This window comes from Kogia breviceps, chromosome 2, assembly GCF_026419965.1.
Source record: "Kogia breviceps isolate mKogBre1 chromosome 2, mKogBre1 haplotype 1, whole genome shotgun sequence".
In the NCBI taxonomy this organism is placed as follows: Eukaryota; Metazoa; Chordata; class Mammalia; order Artiodactyla; family Physeteridae; genus Kogia; species Kogia breviceps.
The window spans coordinates 16,744,969-16,763,937 of record NC_081311.1 but is presented as its reverse complement, the minus strand read 5'-3'; the positions used below and the strand labels follow the sequence as shown (position 1 = coordinate 16,763,937).

General features: G+C 46.3%; 1 protein-coding gene across 50 annotated transcripts in view; it reads right to left on the bottom strand.

Moving 5' to 3' along the window:
* The window catches only part of NRAP (nebulin related anchoring protein), a 70,800-nt gene that overhangs the window by 25,250 nt on the left and 26,581 nt on the right, over positions 1 to 18,969 (bottom strand). For 34 of the 50 annotated variants that reach the window (XM_067024613.1, XM_059054817.2, XM_067024618.1 and 31 more), the window contains 13 exons: positions 18,476 to 18,574; positions 17,116 to 17,220; positions 16,057 to 16,164; positions 15,714 to 15,815; positions 13,889 to 14,086; positions 13,181 to 13,285; positions 10,220 to 10,318; positions 9,023 to 9,127; positions 7,811 to 7,918; positions 5,936 to 6,247; positions 4,676 to 4,780; positions 2,488 to 2,586; positions 731 to 835 (listed from right to left, as the gene is read on the bottom strand). In XM_067024613.1, the coding sequence (XP_066880714.1) occupies positions 731 to 835; positions 2,488 to 2,586; positions 4,676 to 4,780; positions 5,936 to 6,247; positions 7,811 to 7,918; positions 9,023 to 9,127; positions 10,220 to 10,318; positions 13,181 to 13,285; positions 13,889 to 14,086; positions 15,714 to 15,815; positions 16,057 to 16,164; positions 17,116 to 17,220; positions 18,476 to 18,574 (1,650 nt within the window). The remainder of the gene's footprint in view (positions 1 to 730; positions 836 to 2,487; positions 2,587 to 4,675; positions 4,781 to 5,935; positions 6,248 to 7,810; positions 7,919 to 9,022; positions 9,128 to 10,219; positions 10,319 to 13,180; positions 13,286 to 13,888; positions 14,087 to 15,713; positions 15,816 to 16,056; positions 16,165 to 17,115; positions 17,221 to 18,475; positions 18,575 to 18,969) is intronic. The other 16 variants (XM_067024615.1, XM_067024636.1, XM_067024603.1 and 13 more) reach the window with 2 other exon arrangements.

Sequence of the window (18,969 nt, the reverse complement as noted above, 5' to 3'; positions counted from 1 at the left end):
GCTCTGGGGCTTCCCTGGTGGCGCAGTGGTTGAGAATCCGCCTGCCGATGCAGGGGATACGGGTTCGTGCCCCGGTCCGGGAAGATCCCACATGCCGCGGAGCGGCTGGGCCCGTGAGCCATGGCCGCTGAGCCTGCGCGTCCGGAGCCTGTGCTCCGCAATGGGAGAGGCCACGGCGGTGAGAGGCCCGCGTACCGCAAAAAAAAAAAAAAAAAAAAAAGCAAGAGCTCTGGAGTCAGAACCAGATCGCTCTGAGCAGCAGCTGATGGAAAGGAGGAAGCACGAGGCTGCGCGTACACAGCTCCTGATGGAGAATAAAGAGGAGCGACTGTCTCTCCTGAAGAAGAGGAGAGCGGGGGCTGATAGGCATGATACAAGGGAAGAGTTAAGTCTCCCACGTCTCTCTTTGGCTGGATGTCTTCACCTACATTCTGATGCGCCCATATTCCAGCCCCTCAGTACAAATGTCCTTTGCACTAAGTAAGTTTTCCTAGTCTCATCCTTATAGCCTGACTCCTCTGCAGGACCAGCTGCATAATTTGCAGGGCCCAATGCAAAGGAAAACATAGGGCCCCTTGTTCCTAAATCTTAACAAATTTCAACATGGTGACAGCAGAGCATTCAACCAAGTGTGGAAGAACAGGACGCTTCTGAGCTTGGGATGCAGTACAACTGTGCAGGTCCCTGGACCTCCAGGAATTAAAACCAACCCCCATTCCATCAGCCTCACCTCACTGATATTCATGGCATTCAGCTTGGCCAGCAGGACTTCAGGGAGATCTGCGGTCTGTGTGTAACGATGCTTTATGTTTTCTCCTTGTTCCCTGTATAACCTCTGTGGATGGAGAGAGGTTTTGCATGAAACCCAGAAACCTCCCCCACGCAGCCAAGTTACAAGCCATCAGCCAAGTTACACTCCAGGAGACGAGGGCACTGCAGCTGCCACCTCCGCATAGAGACAAGATCTTGGGCGCCCTGCCTCTCCCTGGCTCGTACGGCTAAGCGCAGTGACATGTACTTCATTCCCTCCGGAGTTCTAGTTCCCAGCCCAGAACATGACAGGCTGAAACTTTCCTCTCAGTTAATACTCCACTTGTGGCATACTGCTGAGATGGGTGTCAAATGAGAAAATGATGGCTGGTTAACATCTAGTAATTCTGTTGTTAACTATAAGCTAGGAGAGGATATCAAAATTCAGCAGGCACAAGAGAAAATGGCTCTTCCACAGGCGAGATTTTCTCTGGACCTTACCCTCCTCCCCTCCCGCCATCTCAAGGAATCTTGTGCTAATAAACGTTTCCTGGGTGGGTCTGGGGTGCTATTCATCTAGAACTCTTATCTGGGCTTATGATAATTCTAGTAGTTAGCAATGACACAGGGAGTTGGCATCTGCCACCAGAGAAAGTTTCTAAACCAGGCTTTTCCATCCCAAATCTCATTAGATGTGTCCAAGTTTCTACGTATCACAGCAGTGCCCCCTAGAGTTGGTTAGGATAAGGAAAAAAGCAGCTTTTTTTTTTTTTTTTTTTTCCATACAAAAGTTCTTGTTTGACCATCTATGTTTCTCGGAATTAGATTTGCTTCTGAAGGGGTGATTGTCAAGAAATTATACATTTCTAAACCCATAAGTTTGTAAATCATCCCATAACGTACTCTGACAGGCACTCAAGCCATCTCAGAATGCCTGTCGAATAAGGCACAACAGGAATAATTTGTTCAATTGGGAAGCAAGGGAGACATTTTGAAACACCTCCCCACCAGGTTTTGTCAGTTTCCCTCATGGCGAGTTAAATGGTCTGAAGATATTTAAAAGGCGTGTCCGCCCTGTGTGATGACCTGGGGGCCCCTCTCAGTAGAATCAGCCGACCAGGGCTAATCCATGTCTTAACACCAATTTTTAGAGGACCTCATCATTCCGTCTAGTTTACAAGGAACCCTGCGCTGAGAGGGCAAAAGGCCAGATCTTGGCTTCACTTTATAAAGGGAATATGGGAAATGGCTTGAAAGTTAGTCTAATGTACATAAATCAGAAGACCCAAATCCTTTTCAAAGTCTTTGGGAGAATTCGGAAAGCAAGAATTCCTGCCGTGTGTCCCAAGAAGCCCTAAGCATTCTAATCCCTAGGTGTTACAATTACCGAGAATTTCGCCCAAAAGTCCCATTTCTGAAAACAATGCTTCAAAACAAAAGGAGAGGGGAAAAGACCTCGACCACAGACAAATCCTGGAGACGTGCAAATGGGAAGCAGTGAAAGCATGGGGCAGTGGGGGTGGTGGAGCCCTCCTTGGCATCCTAAGAGCAGCGGTGACACCCCATCTACATCCTGATGAGGAAGCACCGCCACTAAGGTGGGCCTCAGCAAAGGATAAGAAGCTCCTTCATCCTTAGAACAACGGAAGGAGCAAGGCAAGAACCCCTCGGCTTCAATCGCAGGGTTGAAAGAAGAGCCCACTCTTAGAGTCATAATGTATATACATTATCGCTTACATCCACTGCTTGGGTGTAACTAATTCTGGCCTGGACCATCTCCGGAGTGTCTTTAATACTGGTAAACTTCAAAGCATCTGGATGCTGACGGTACTTCTTCTGTTGAGCAGAAAAAGATCAAAGCTGTGAATTTTGTGCTGTTCTTTCATGCCATTTGAAAGAGAAAATCATAGGTTGCTTGAGATTAGAGTGAATTTGTGAACATAATTATTATTCGGCTTCCTCCATCTTTATATCCTAGGTGCCTTCAGGTTAATATTTGTTTCAATTTAAGAATATCCTCATGTCAATTAACATTAAAGTATTTCTACCTGGTGCAAAGAAAACATCTCAAAATTAGGTTATACCAGTAAAATACTAGAGGATACACACTTAGTAAAGGATTTTTTATACAGCCTTCTAATACTGTCTTGCAGTTGTTTACGTATTTTAGTTCTCCCAAGCAAGAAAGAACACTCACAGTTACATTTATCAGTTGAAGCTTTCTATTTTCCTTCCACAAAAGAATTGGGCAGAGATTACCAGAGTCAAAACCCTTGCATTTAAGTCAGTGACTCTCCATTATCTAATCACTTTAGAAACCGGTTCAGTTAACATGCACAATAATTCTATAAATGTTATAAGAAAAAGGGCGCTATTATTGAAAGGAGTCATCATACAGTTTGAAAGAGACTGAGAGAGACCAAAAAAAATTACAAGAAATTCAAATGCTAACAAAGTCCTAGATACCCAATTTTGAAGTATTCTGAAAAGTATGCTTCAATTCATTCCTTTATTTTTAAAATTAAAGTTCCAGTAGACTGAAAACAGTGGCTATCTTAATGGAATTATGAAGTATATCTTTTCTCCAATCAAACAATTATTTTAGAAACACTTCCTTATTTATTGGGTTGCATATTTGTATACTGGGTTGTCTTAAGAAGACGGTTCAATATCCAGCTGAATTTGACCCATCAATTGTTTTTGTAAATAAAGATTTATTAGAATACAGTCGTGCTCGTTCATTTACGTATTGTCTCTGGCTGCATCATGCTACAATGGTAGAGGTGAGCAGTTACAACAGAAGAAGTGTGGCCCACAAAACGAAAAATATTTACCATCAGGTCCTTTACAAAAAAAGGTTTGCTAACTTCTACTTTAAATGACAGGTGTGTGTGTGCATTTGTGGCTCTTTCACGGTGCCTGGCATTCTGTCTGAAAATTTAGAGGCCAATCCAATTTGACGCTAACCTGGAAATGTGCCAACCTGGAATGAGATGGTTGGGAAAAGTTGCTGAAAGATGTCTTGCCTTCCTGAAGTTTGAGGACTAGTACAAAGCACGGAAGATAAGCAAATCTGCTGAATAAGTTTGCAAAATGTGGTAGAAGATTAAGACCACCGTGGGAAAAATGGTTCCAAAAAGATCCCTTGGATGCCAGACTTCAATGCATGAAGGAATCATCTCGAAGTCTAAGTGATGTGTATAATGGGAAACGGTACCATTAGCATCTAGTGCATAGAGGCCAGGGATGCCACCAAACATCCTACAAGGCCCAGGACAGCCCCAGAGCACAGAATTATCAAAACGTCCACAGGGACAAGGTTGAGAAACCCTGATCTAATCTTTAAAAGATCTGCTCAAGCATGCTGCCCTAAAATGCAAGGAAAGGGCTCCTTTCATAAGCCTTCGGGTCCAGCGAGGGTGGCTGCAGGTAGACAGGAGTGAGATTCAAATAGAAATGAGACCCTCCAACAAAAAAGAACCAGAACCGTGTCACATGTTCGACACCACAGGAATATTCAAAAACTGTTTACACTGCCTGCTGCGGAAAGAAAGAGGGAGAAAATGTGCGTTAAGTCACAAAAGGGCTTTCTAGGTGCAATAAATGTACCTTTTTATCATCTGTTCCGTGTTGCTTCATTAAAAAGGTAAGTTGGTGGGTAGCAATTGAGCTCTGTTTGATTGTCATTATTATTCATAATATCATTTGTCACCCACTTTGTTTTGGCCAGGGCTCTCTGGGCCCCTACTGGGGTGTGTTTGGTATGTAGTTTCCCTCTAATTACCAGCCTTAGTCTGGGTTTTGAGGCCTTTCATGTAGCTTTGCCTTTTTCTTTGCCTTTTGAGTGGAAATTATTTTAATTTTATACAGAAATGCCGCACGCCTAATGCAGCCAGGCCTGCTGCCCGCTGCCAGGGAATCTCACCTCGCTAATGAGTTCTCCTGCCTCCTTCGCCTGCTCCACATTTAATGACCCGGTGGCGACCCAGCCCGTGCCTTTCATCCACTTCACATCTGCCCTGTATTGGTTCTGACAAAGGAGAAAGGAAAGAAAAAAAAAAGGCAGGCCATTGTTGGTGTGCGGACATTTAAAGGGCTGTCAACGGCTCCTCGATGTCGCCGTGGTGCCAGCTGAGTCAAATTAGATGCCACTTTTGTCTTATCTATTTCTGCACAGTCACAGGTAGGGCTCCAAAATGCAAATTAATTTCCCGTTTAATTGGAGCCGCCCGGAGGCCGGCGCATTTGGCCCCGCCCGACACTATTGGGGGTGGGGCCGCCGGAGCCAAATGAGCCGCATCCCTCATTACAGGCCGCGCAGACCTCCGGAAGAAGCCCGTCCTCTCGTTGTCTGCCTTCCCTGGTTTCTTGTTTAAAGTGACATGCAGGGGAGAAGAAAATGAGAATTCACAACAGAACCCAGGTGGGGAGCTATTTGAGGGTATATCACAAGACATTCGAGGCTTCCCACGGTGCCAATTCCTTCTTAGGAAGCTCGGTGCGGGGCGGGGGGGGGGGGTATTTCTCATTTTTTTCCCTTGTCATTGAAGGAGTACTTTTAATGGAAAACCACTTAAATGGACACGTCTCTAAAACTAGCATATCGCCTCTCGATCCGGAAAGAGCTCTACCTGGAAGGGTGTGTCTGCGCTGCCTCCACCCCACGCCCACGTGTGACAGTCTGGTTGCAACTGACCTGCCTGTTCGGTTCACCCACTTTCTCTTGCAAGAGTCAACCGAAGATGAAAGAATATGACGAGAAAGGGGAGAGGGTTGTTGACGATTAGTAAGGGGCCCTTTCTAAAAATGGGGGACTACCGATGTTAGAATTAGTACCAGGGATGCTCTCCCAGAGCTGGCCACAGTTAAGAAGGTCACAAATACATGCCTCCCACCCCACCGTCACCACCGCCCTGCAAGAAAAAGAAATACAGAAAACATATGTAGATCAGAATTCCAAGAAGAAAGGAGTAGCTGTATGATTTTTTTTTTTTTTTTTTGGTAGTATAGAATCCAAAATGGGCATAGTTTGAGTAAAAGTTAAAGCACTAGGAAGCTAAAAAGTTTCCACTTAGGGATCCAGAAACAGGTATCTCAGAGAATAGACGATGTCCTGAAGGGTTTGGGAGAACCCTGCCACCAACACCAGCACAGACACACACATAAACGCACACACAGAGCTTACGTCACTCTGTAAACCGTAAGCCTTCTTGGCCCATTCCACCTTCATGTCTGTGGGCAAAGCTGTAAAGTGGTGGGATGCCGTCTTGTAGCCTATGTCTGTGGCTAAGTGCTGAGCCTTGCGGGCATGCACGAGGTGGATCATGTCCAGGGGGACGTGGCACTGGGATTTGGTGCCCTCGAATCCCTTCTTGTACTCCAGTTCACTCTGCAGCTTGGACACTTGCAGTGAGTGGCTCATTTGCAAATCCCCCTGGGCACCCTTAGCCCCAATGAGTTTCCCTCTGGACTTTTCATAGTTCTCCTTGTACTTCACCTAAATGAGAGGAAGAGAGCAGGGGTGCATTAGCATCTCCTAAAGGAATTAAGTATCAAGCCATGCAAGAAAGTGAAAACGAAGCCATACAACAGAATCCTATCAGAATTAGTGTCATAAAAAGCTTCCCTCCTTAGAACAACTGATGTATTTCCTTTGATCAAACAGTGGAAAAAAAAAATATCACTACTCATTATTTCCTTTTACACCTGGACTGCCAGAAAGCTCAGAGCTAAACTGAAAATTCAGCTATAGAACAGTCTTCTCAATTTCCTCGTGAAATTCTATCTTGTCTCTATATTATTTGAGATTACTCTTTCTGGGTTTATTTTTAAGTGGCCTGTTGCTTTCATGAAAGCCACTTTATAATCTTTTTTGGTAACAGTGAGAATATTATAAAGAGAAAGTTATCACAAAATGAAAAAGACATGGAATATCTAAAATACAACTGCTGTTTCAGAAAGAAGCTCAAATTAAAGACAACTGAGGTACATAGAAATATTTAGGAGTTATGGGGAGCAAAAGGGAGCACAGTGGCCTGAAAAAGCACTAGGCCAAAAGTAATGAAACTGTAACAGAATACTGGTGTGTGGCATCATTTCAACATCATCATTACCGTGGCCATCAGGAGACTTGGGCTCTACTCTCAAATCTGCCAGCAAGAACAACGGTATCAATATCTGCCACAATTTATTGAACACTTAAAATGAGCCAGGCATGGTATAAATCTGTGTCACTCAAAGTACATCTGAAGACAAGTGCTGGTTTGTAAAATGTTACCAGTTGATAAGATGAGGGGCTTGTGTCATAACGGAAATCAACCACATTGCCAAGCCACTGTCCACTGTTTAGTTCAGCTGATATCTATACACATTTACGGATATATTTTCTGTATATATATACACACAGTAGATACAGAATATATATACATGTATATATATTGGGGGTTTTTTTGGAAGCAAGACTTTCTTGATGAAGGAAGCAGAGTTTGACTCACATTCTGTCCTAGGCTCCTTATCTCACATCAGACTCATAACAGACAGCACTGGACTACAGAACACTTAACATACATACATCAATTCATTTCATTTCCTCATAACCATTTTGCAATTACCAATTTACCCATGAGTTAACTGAGATTTTGAAAGGTTAAACAACCTGCCCCAAATCACAAACTAGTAGGTGATGGAGTTGGGATTTTATCCCAAGTCTATCCGACACCAGAGCCTGTACTCTTAGCCATCAGCAGGCCTCTACAACCTTAGAAAGTCATGCAACGTCTCTGGGATCAGTTTATCTGTAAAATGAGTGACTTGGATTACCACTCACACGACTACGGGCTCATAATAACAGTTACAACTTAACCAAAAACCAGTGTGCAGAAGGCAGTGTGCTAGACACTTACATGATTGTCTCACTGCAAGGTGGTCACATTTATCTCCATTTTACACATTAGAACCCTGAGGCTCAGAGAGACTAAAAACCTGCCAGGACACTTTCAGACTCTCCCAGATGTAAATGTCGGGATTCGTGGTGTCGAGTACAAGTTGGGGACTGGCTTACCTCACTGGCCAGGTCCCTCTTGGCTTTGGCTGCCAGGAAGGCCAAGGAGTCAAGACGCAGCTCAAACCCTTTCACCTTCTGCACTTCCCAGCTGCTCTTATACAGTTTCTAAGGGGATTTAGGAGAAAAGAGATCATCATCCTCATGTGAGAGTCTCTTAGACTCTTTAGTGACCTCTCCAAGAGGGAAACACCTAGTACATCCTTCCATAGAAACCCTGAGAGCCAGAGAAACCTGTAACCTGAATACAACCAGGCCTTCTTGTTCCTGCCTTAAGGCCTCGTGCCACATAGGGCTTCGGCCAAAAGAGGCAGAAACTGAACTCCGGAAGACTTGGAAAATACTAGGTGTCTTCACGGAAGCCTCAATGACTTGTCATGGGTGAAATAACATTGCACAACACACAGCAGCATTTCTGAAAATTCTGTTCTCCATCTCTGTCCACACACCCCACCAGCCCAGCAGCTGCTCCAGTGCACCCCGTTTTCTTTCCGAGCCCAGCCTCTAGTCCATGTGGGTGTTTTCTTTGTTCCTCCCATTTTCTGTCCTGCCCTCCACCTCCAGATTTCAAGTTCTTTCTTCTGGAAGGCTCCCTCCATTTCTGTGTGTGAATCAGTTTAGCTTCTGTTGCTCCTTCTAATTCTCCCCTCTACCCATTCCTCGGATCAGGGCCCTAAAGACCTGGGAGCCAAGCAGAAGAGCCAAGGAAGGCCCCTCCTTAGAAGACAGAGAAGGAAAGTTGGAACTGTGCAAGCTTTCGTGTCTAAGGAATAACTGCCCTGTGAACACTCCTCTGAGTGTTTTCCATATATCAGCTCGCAACTAACGTGGAGGGGACAACCAACAGCAAAGAAATTGGTTCAGGCTACACACCTAGTACGTGTTAGAGACAAGGATCAAACCCAGGCAGTTTGAAGCTAATGTCTGAGCTCTTATTTACTCCCCTCGTACGCTGTTTTAACTCCAGTCCCGGAATAACCACTTCCTCCTACCCCATCATATAGTCAGGGGTTCAAATCTCCCACCAGCTCATTCCTACCAAAGGCTGGCCTTCCCTCCCCCTAAAATACTGGTCACGAGCTGTTTACAGTGACCAGATGTATGCAGCCTCAGCTGACACAGACACACCAAAACGGCCGGTGGGTTTTTGTGGACCAGGCGCCTACACGCCGGGACGCGGAGCCCCGGGTGGCTCGCTCCCTCTGGCTGTACCTCACTGAGATTGGCAGCGTTGGCTTGGGCCTGTAGGAAGAAAGGCTCGTCTTTGCTGATGCTGTACTGATGGACAGACTGCTCGTGCCCTGCCTTGTAGGCCACCTGTTGGGAGAGAGCACTGGGTCAGGAGCAGGAGGCAAGGGAAGAGGTGGCTGGCCGCTCAGCTCTCCGTGTCTTACCTGGAAAGTCCATTACCAGACCAACCAGACCAGATGCTGCTGGCAGCGTGCAGGAAACGAGGCTTAAAGCAGAAGAGGTGATGCAGGAAGCAGCAGCAGCAGCGAGGAGCTGGGAGGAGAATGTAGCCAGGGGGCCAACCTGAGAACCCCTCTAATGTTTTCGTTTTCACACCTTTCCCTTGAGGAGGCGTCGACTTCCCCAAGCTGTTCCCATACACAGTGTCCATGGCCACAGAAAATAACCCACCTGAGGGCTCAGACGAGCACAGACTCCCCAGGTGGGAAAAATAAGAAGCAGCCCCTGTCACCTGCACCCCGTAATCAGACCTAATGTTCCCACAGGTAGTGACACCTGGAAAGTGAACAGTAACTAAAAAGGCAACATGAGTGAACATCTTCTCTATGGAAACCACATCACTCCCGCTCTTCCTCTCTTCCGCCCTCTCCCACTCCCCAGCTTGAGTTTCCAAGCAGTGGCTTTCTGCTGACTCTGCATTATGTTGATTGCATGCTTTCTGGCAGGTGTACCTGGATCTTTAGGAAGGAAAGGTAGGAATGTCCTGGCCAGATGGTAGCAGCTACACCTGTTCAGCTGTTGACCACTAACATATAAACAACACATGTGGTGTTTCGTTGCCCCACCCTTCCACGTTTGAGCTCGAGTGGGCATGAAATGCACACATCCCACAAGCAAATGTTATCCTTCTCTCTCCTGGCTCCAGAATTATAGCGTCTTTGATAAGAGAGAAAAGAAGGAGAAAGAAAGGAGGAACCAGGAAAGACTGAAAGCTGAAAAGGAATAATGTCAGTTGACACCTGTCCTTGACAACCAGAGGAGACGTTTAGTGGGTGAGGCGGGGAGGCCTGGAAGCCCATAGAAAGCTGGGTCCAGCCTATTTAAAGGAAAGGCTCTTCGGTCCCTGGATCGTGCATGGGCGGCAGCTGCTGTTGTCCCCAGAGGTTCCCAGGCCCATGACACAGCAGCCCGGTGGAGAAGGGGCAGCCTGGGACTCACCCCGCTCTGCAGCTCCTGGCTCTTCCTGGCGTGCTCCATCTGGGAACTGTCGGCCACACTGGTAAACTTCAGCTCGTCCACCCTCTGCCTGTAGTTTTTCTGTTTCCAAAGAAAAGGCACCCCGTAGCGTTAGGATCGGGCTGTCCCCACCATCACACACATGCATACACACGCGTAACTTCTGGGACCCAAGCATTTCCCCAGGGGGAGATGCTCCAGCTGGTCCTATAGCTTAAAGAGGACCATGCAGACCTGAGACTTCCAGCCCTGGTGAGCTTGTTTTAGTTGCTACTACTGAATGGGGACTCGAATATTCCCTTCAGTGAACCCTGTATGTTACCATGAGCCCTGGGATGGATCCATTTTATAAACCTAGATCTGACGTAGGAGAGCCAGGCGGAGGGAACTTGGACTTTACAACCATGAGTCCCAAGGTCCAAGTCCCCCCTCTACCTATTTTCGGCTTCACGGCCTTGGGCACATCACTGGATCAGCCGAGCCACTCGGGCTTGGACTGGACAATGTGGAAAACAATAGAAGCGGCTTCCCTGAGGGTGGTGGGGAGGCTTCAGGGCCACACTTCCCACGAGTGGAGTCCTTGGGCCCAGTAAGTGTCCACCATGCTCGCCATCACTGTTATTCACGGTGCCATCAGGGGGATCCAGGAAGTATCGGCTCTCACGAAGGGCAACGCCAAGAGTCACATTCAGCGGGTGGGTGGCAAGGTGGGATTTGCCCTCCCAGCTCTCCGTGTCCAGATCACTGGGCTTGTCTTCATCATGTTGCCATCTCACGGCCACAATGCAACTGGCAAAATTCGAAGGTGCTAAGTCTGTCCCCCCACGGGGACTCCTTGTGCTTCCCGGAGGTTGGTTCCTCTGGCTTTCCCATTGGAGTTGCCAGATTCGTTGGGAGAGGAAGCTGCTGAGAGTGGCTTATGGAAGCCAAAGCTTCACGTGGTGGGGAGCTCAGAGATGAGCAGAGCCCCCAGTGCTGTCAGCAAGAGCGCTGTCGATACCAGTCGAACCCAAAATAGGGATTGGAATATGGAAAACTCTAAAATTTCCTCCCTCCGGGAAAAAAAAAAAAATCTAGAAAAAATATTCCAAAGAGACTTGTACTTTTTCTTTCTCATTCCAGTGTGTTGAATGGGAAAACTCCTTCACTACATAATTGAAGGAAGTCACAGGGCCCCTCCCATGGCTGGAAATTCCTGGGCACCCCAGCCTCTGCATTGGTCAACTCATAAGTGTGTAGGAAGGAGCCAAGAACCCACCCTGCCCAGGGCAGAGCAGGGATATGAAAAAGGCAAAGGAGGGCTTCTCTGGTGGCGCAGTGGTTGAGAGTCCGCGTGTCGATGCAAGGGACACGGGTTCGTGCCCCGGTCCGGGAAGATCCCATGTGCCGCGGAGCAGCTGGGCCCGTGAGCCATGGCCGCTGAGCCTGTGCTCCGCAACGGGAGAGGCCACAGCGGTGAGAGGCCCGCCTACCGAAAAAAAAAAAAAAAAAAAAAAAAAGCAAAGGAAAGGATACCTTCCTGCCCCTTGAGGAGCTTGAAAATTAGTCAGTACAGGAAGTGAGACAGGAACGGGCATTCCTAAGGCAGAAGGTCCCCTTACTGCACCCCATCCGAGTCAAATGGGGTTTGGCTTGCTCCACCTGGATTTCAGTTGGTCTTGAAATTAAGTAACGAGAACCCCCCTTATTTATGCACTCTAACTTTCAGTGTGTCTGTGTCTGAGAGAAGGATGGGTACACTTGAAAATGAGAATAAATTACAGAACGTGCTTTGGGGATTCAATTTTGTTTAATAGTCCAGAGCTGGGGCATTGGACCAAAATACTGGGTACGGATCCCGTCTGCCACTCACTGAAATGTGATTTTGTCTCTCACCTTTCGCAAATGTCAAATGGGGATATTAATAGAATATACTAGTGCATACGCACATAGCAATAAGAAATGTGCGCAATAAATGAACAATAGGTGTGTAATACACTCAAAGTCATCAATGAATGATAGCAGTGGTTACATAGTTATTATCAGTCCATAAATGGCAGCTGTTATCCTCACTATTCTTACCATATGCAAGAGGAATGCCAACTCAGCCTTCCTGGCACCGAAATAAGAAACCCCTCTGAAGATCCCAAACGGATCTCCTGAAATAGCCCCATTTCCAAATGAAATGTCCTTCAAAAGTCCTCCTCTGCCTGCTGCCAACGCCAGCTCTACACGGTATAAAGAGAAGCAGAGGCTTGGAGCCACAGGGGCTTTGTAGAGTATCCTTGCCAACTTTCTCGTTTTTATAAGAGAGAAAGAGGATCGGATATATTCTTTTTTTTTTTTTTTTTTTTTTTGCGGTACGCGGGCCTCTCACTGTTGTGGCCTCTCCCGTCCCGGAGCACAGGCTCCGGACATGCAGGCTCAGCGGCCATGGCTCACGGGCCCAGCCGCTCCGCGGCACGTGGGATCCTCCCGGACCGGGGCACGAACCCGTGTCTCCTGCATCGGCAGGCGGATTCTCAACCGCTGCGCCACCAGGGAAGGCCGAGAAAGAGGATCGGAAGTGTTGAGTGACTTGCCCGAAGTCTGCAGTGAGTTTAAGGCACACGCACAATGAGAATGCTGACCTCCAAACACCAGATTCTCTGATTCAGAAGGAACTACACACTTCTTACAGAACAAACATGTTTCCTACGTGACTAATTGTATATCACAACCGTTCTGAATGAGGCTCTGGATCCAACAACTACTTTTAGTTGGCTTCTTACAAATACCTCCCTGGGAAGCTTAAGGGTATGAAAGTTAGTTCAGGGTGTGCTATGCGTGCAAAATGAAGAAGTACTCTTCTGAGTCTCACTCAAAATAAGGCTGGGGATGGGGGAGGAATCAGAGGGAAAGGTGGCTCTCGGTGGTGACTTGGGCTGAGAAGGACCGGAAGCTGGGGGCCTGGGCTCAGGTTACCTCGCTGACCAGCTGTCCAGCCTGCTTGGCCTGCTCCAGATTGAGACTGCCTTCGGTCAGCCACCCGACTCCTTTCATCCACGAGAGGTCGGCCTTGTACTGCAGCTGCAAGAGAAAAACCAAGCTCTCATCAGACACATGGATGCGGATGGGGCAAAGTTAACGGGCGAGTTAGGAAAGCCCTCGATCCTGTATTTGTCTCTGTGGAAGAGCTGCTCTCCACTCTGTTACAGTCGGGCAGAACTCTGCTTGGGGCTGAAGCCACTGGCTCACCTTGTAATCAGAAGATGCTGTTCTACCTTAACTCTGAAACACCGCTGCCTGACCCAAAAGAGGGCTTTTCAGACTTTTTGCCTAAGGGTCTTATCTGCCAACCTGCTACACTTCCCAGATTTACTTTTTAACATTTACCAGATTTACCATGTTCAACACTTGCTTCCTCTTTGCTCATCCCATTACCAGCACATCTTGACTTTTGCAATAGCTTTGAGTCCCAATCCTCCACCCTCTAGGCTCCACTGTCTCGACTCATTCTCTATCTCTACTTCTCCATCCATCCTCCCTGGGCCTGGCACAGCTCCAGAAATTCTTCTTAGTCCTCTGAGTCACTTAACAGACTCATGCACAGGTTCTAAATCACTCTGAAATTGTCACTGTATCCAGCTGCAAGAGATGCGTGGGGAGAACTGGCAAAGAGCCAGGGCTCACCTCACTCTGGAGCCCATAGGCTTTCTTGGCCCAGCAAGTCTTCATATCTTCAGGCAGCACGGTGTATTCATGCAGTTTTTTCCTGTAGTCCCGGTCACTGGCCAGAGCTTGGGCCTTCTTAGCATGCCTGATGCTGACCATGTCCATGGGCAGGTGAAGGTGGGTCTTACTCTTTTCGAAGCCTTTCTTGTATTCAACCTTGAATGCACCAAAACACGCTGTATTACTTGAAGCCTGCCTTGGCAGGAGTGATGTGAAAACACAGGAAAGAAGGCCAGGTTTCCATGAGGAATTGGCCCTCTGGACAATGGCACCTGTCTGTCCAAAGGATGTGACCCAAGTCTTGGCTCTGTAAGGTGGTGGCACCTGGAAACTGAGGTTTCACACTACTTTGTCTCTGGGAGGAATGCCTCCTAACTCTTTTTTTCCCAAGTTGCTCCAGGAAGAGAACACTCTACCCATGGTTTCTGTAGAAACTTTAAGAGGCAAAATAACAAAGCTTGGGCTCCAGGGCCAGCCAAGCTTGAGTTCAAATCTGATCAGCCCTTTGTCAGCTAGATGACCTCTGGAAAGTCACATTACCTCTCTAATGGCTCATGTTCCTTGGAGGGCTATTGTGATAAGTAAACAAAATAGTAGCTCAAACCCACTTAGCGCAGGGATGGCATATAGCTAACACTTGATAAATGTTAGCAATGAGAATGGATGGTGTGATGGTGGTGGTGATGGTGTTTCTGGTGATGATGGTGATAATGATGGTGGTTTGGTGATGGTGTGACAGTGAGGAAAGGTGGTACAGTAGAAGCAGCATGGTGCCAGTAAGTAAGAGTTCTAGGGTCTAATTCTCCACTCCTCCACCACCACCACTGACTGCTATATGACTTTGGACAAGTCCATCTTTTTTGGCCCCATTTGCTCCAACTGCAAATAGGAAATACCAATTTGTTGTCTGTCTAAACTGAAGCCAAATGCTTCATGACTATGCACATCATAGGGCTTGTTCTGTAGGCACAACCAAAACGGTGACCCAGATGCCAACACTCTTATTCTGTTTCAAGCCCTGGGTCATTAAGGACTCATTAGATAATGATATCTGACTGCATCATCAAAGCGGCATACGCTGACCTCGCAGCTTAGAGCAGGCCACAGTAAAGCAGAAACCCAATGCCCGTGCTTCCTTTTTGCCTGTTCGGCATTGACAACGAAGTCTTAATTAGAAACCAAGTCTGACCTCCTGGCAGAACTTTCCTTCCCCAGAGGCTTCTGGTAAGTGACATTTACCAAGGTTAACCTCCAGCCATTACAGTTGTTTACAAGCAGTGTCATTTTGAGTGGCTGGAGCCTGGATGCCCCAGTTGGTGGCTAAACTTTTTGAATATCCCCTGTGTTCGGACGAGAGGATCCATCCAGGACATCACCTCAATAAACAGGATGCTTCCTGTCTAACTCTCCCAGTAGAATTAAGCTCCATTAGGGAGGAACCGGTTATGTGTTGTTTGTTCTCAGGGCCCCAGTGTCTCACACAGTATCTCACTCCGAGTAGCTGTTTAGTAAACGTCCGCAGAGTGAATAGATGTGGCCGATCATCTTGAACCATGAACGGTAGATGCCAGTCACCCTTAGGGACCACATGCTTCTCATCTACTTTAAAAGAACAGTATCTTTTGCCAAAATAAAGAAAGAGAAGACACTTCTCATGTAAGCCAGGAAAGAAATTATCAGTGGAAGTGGAAAAAAATAACAGTCTCCGGTGAAGCAGGCCGGGGAAAAACTTTCAGAGCAGCACCGCTCTAAGTGAAGGTTTGGGGAGTAGAAAAGCATTTACCTCACTGCTCATCTTGGCAACCTGCAGGGAGTGCAGAAGCCTCGTGTCTGTAGTTCCCAGGACTTTGCCTTTTGCTTTTTCATAATCTTCTTTGTATTTAATCTTGAGAGAACGAGGAAAGTCGACTGTGAGAGAGAAACTTTGCCATCTAAGGGGCTGTGGTTTAACAAGTGCAAGGGGAACAAGTCTCATAAAACACCTCCCAGTCTTTCTCGAACCCAGTGGAAGATTAAAGTATAGCGACGTTTACAATGTTAACAGTCATTATTTTTTTCTGCAGGACCGCTGACGTTTCACTGGAACAATTTCTTACGCATGTCTGAGTTAATGAGAGAAAACCTACGTTGCTAGCAAGCTCTCCGGAGGCTTTGGCGGCCAGCAGAGACATGGCATCCAGCTTCATCTCAAATCCCTTCCCCTTTGTCTTCTCCCAGCCTTCTTTGTACTTAACCTGACAAACAAGAACACAGGTGAATGGGAGTAAGCTCTCCAGAGTCCTGCCAAAAGTTGAACAGAATTTTGTTTTTTCAATAACAAAGTCTTCTTCTGTTTACAGACCAGAATTCTGGCTGTTATCAAAGTGATAACGTCATTTATGAACACAGTTGATTCCCTCACTGTCGGGTCATGCGGGGCAGTGCTAATGGGAGGGGGCAAAGAGAAGACCCATGGGTTTATCCTAGCACTGTTTTTTCCTGATCATGTGACCTTGGACAAATCACTTTACCTCTTTGGGCCTCAGTTTACCATTTGAAAAAATAATATTATATTATCTGTCTCAGGGTGGCTGTGAGAATGAATCGTATACGCGAAAACAGATAACCTAAGCATGTAAGGTGCAACACGGATGTAAGTTTTTATTATTGTCACGGTAGTAACACCTGACTCTCTCTGTCTATCTGACACCAAAGCCCGTGCCACCAACTGTGTCTCTGTAGTAAATGCCTCCAAGGGGTTATAGCAACTGAATAATTCCATATGTAAAGTGCCTATTCGGTGGCCAGCACAGAATAAGCATACGGAAAAGGTTATTCCTTCTTATTTATTTGTTTTATTGAAGTATAGTTAATTTATGATGTTGTGCCAGTTTCAAGTGTACAGAAAAGTGATTTAGATGGATATATATATGTGTGTGTGTGTGTGTGTGTGTGTGTGTGTCCCAGCACACATCATACATGTGCATATACAGTGAGAATTCAATTGCTATGATCAATTTAGCCCCGTCAACTACCACATGCCATGAGACGGCAAAATTCAAAATTATAACCTGATGGGTGCCTCTGATGAACCTCTCCGTGGACAGAATGGCCCCTGGTCCCTGTTTTGCTGGACCATCCTTGCATCTTCATCTTCACGTCTGTGCATAACCCTCACCAGGCTCTCACCCATGCTGCTTGCTTACCTCACTAAACAATTCGGCATTGGTTCTGGCCTTCACCAGCTGAGGTACGTCCCGTGGCAATGTGTAATTCAACTTATTTTTCTCATAGTCAGCACGGTAATTCACCTGTTGGATTTAAAATAAACCTGCAGGGTAAGTGCATGGTTTTTCCATGGGCAGAAGGAGAACTTTGGAGAGAACACTCTCTTCACTTTCTTTTTGTAGGCCTGTAGCCGAGAAGGAGTTTCCGGAAGAGGCCTTTTACAAGGAAGCCTGTAATTTTAGGAGTGTTTTAAATTAACAGATTGAAGACCAAATGAAAAGTCAGACAACTCAAAGGCATGCTCAAAGTTACGAGTTTGCAAAAGATTTCCCTGTGGCTACCTCACCCACTGTCCTCTGAAGCACTTGAGGGTAGGAAACTTGTTTTTTTTAACTTGCTGCAGTTCTGAACCTCTTGCTGTGTGCAGGGTAGATACTCAAAGAGTAATTATCAAATGCCTGCCCCCGTTGGACAAAAGCCGTCTTAAATCGCACACAGAAACAGCCAACCAGACATTATATGATTCTCAGTGGAAGAACACAGCAATCATCTGAGAAGCAGTCTTGCCCCCAAATTAAACCTGAACCTGATCAAACCTACAGATCCAACTACTATGTTACAGGCATTTGGAGGCCAGAGGAATACATGAAGTCCACAATGGGATGCAGTCAGCAAAGCTCAGATGTGGGAAACGTTGTAGGACAAACAGTTCATCAACAAACAACTTGCAAGAAAAGAAAAGTGATAAAGAGGAAAACTTCAAGATGAAAAGAGTCGTGAAGACATATCAACCAGTCACAAAGTGTGGACCTTATTTGGAGCTTGATTCAGACAAACTGTAGAAAAAAAAATTATAACCTTATGAGACAGCTGGAATGCTGAATGCCACCTGGACGTTGGTGATGTTAAGAATTGCTGTTAGCTTTTTGGTGTGATATATTAAAATTGTATAAATACAGTTTAAATTATTTTTATCTTTTAGAGATTCATACTAAAAAAATTTATAGATTAAATTATACAATACTTAGGATTTTCTTCAAAAATAATATGGAGGGGGGAAGTGGATGGGCATATAGAAGCAAGACTGGCCATGAGTTAAGAGTAGTTGAGCTGAGTGATGGGTACCTGGTGATTCATTATGATATTCTTTCTACTTTTGAATGTATTTGAAATTTTGTATAATAAAACATTTAAAACAAAGAGTCATCTCATGGTTGTAACAGGACACATGTCACCATCGGTGAAAGTCAAATCTTTGGGGAACCAGATGTCCAGACCCTGCAATTACAAGCAATTACAAGTCCCCCATATCCAGCTGGGCAGGGGCAGGTCACTTACGCGACTCAGTTGCTGGGCATTGATTTTGGCTTGAACAATCTGAGGGGTGTTGGTCACAGAGCTGTACTTCAGCTGGTCAATGCTTTGCCTGTAGTTGACCTGGGTGCAAAGAGGCAAAGAGACACAAGAAGATGTCATTTGTACTTTTCTCTAAGATGTACTCAGCTCCCTCCCGCTCAGCCCTACAGAGCCGTGATTCTCAAATCAGCAGAGAAAGAATTAGATTCCCATTGGAGACCAAAAGACACTCCGAGCCAACAGATGGAAAAACAGTCCACTGAAGACTGAGGGACTTGAACAGGCAGCTCATAAAAGAGGTCAACTAAATGGCTGGTGACCGGAGGAAAATGTGTTCATTCACATCGTTAAGTCAGAGTAAAGGTGTCTTAAAACCTGCAGGCTCCCGGCGAGGCCCTTCAGTCAACTAGGCTTTGGCTCTGTTTGCAGTAGTCAGATCACCATCAAACACCCCACGCACGGTCTTCATGTCTCTG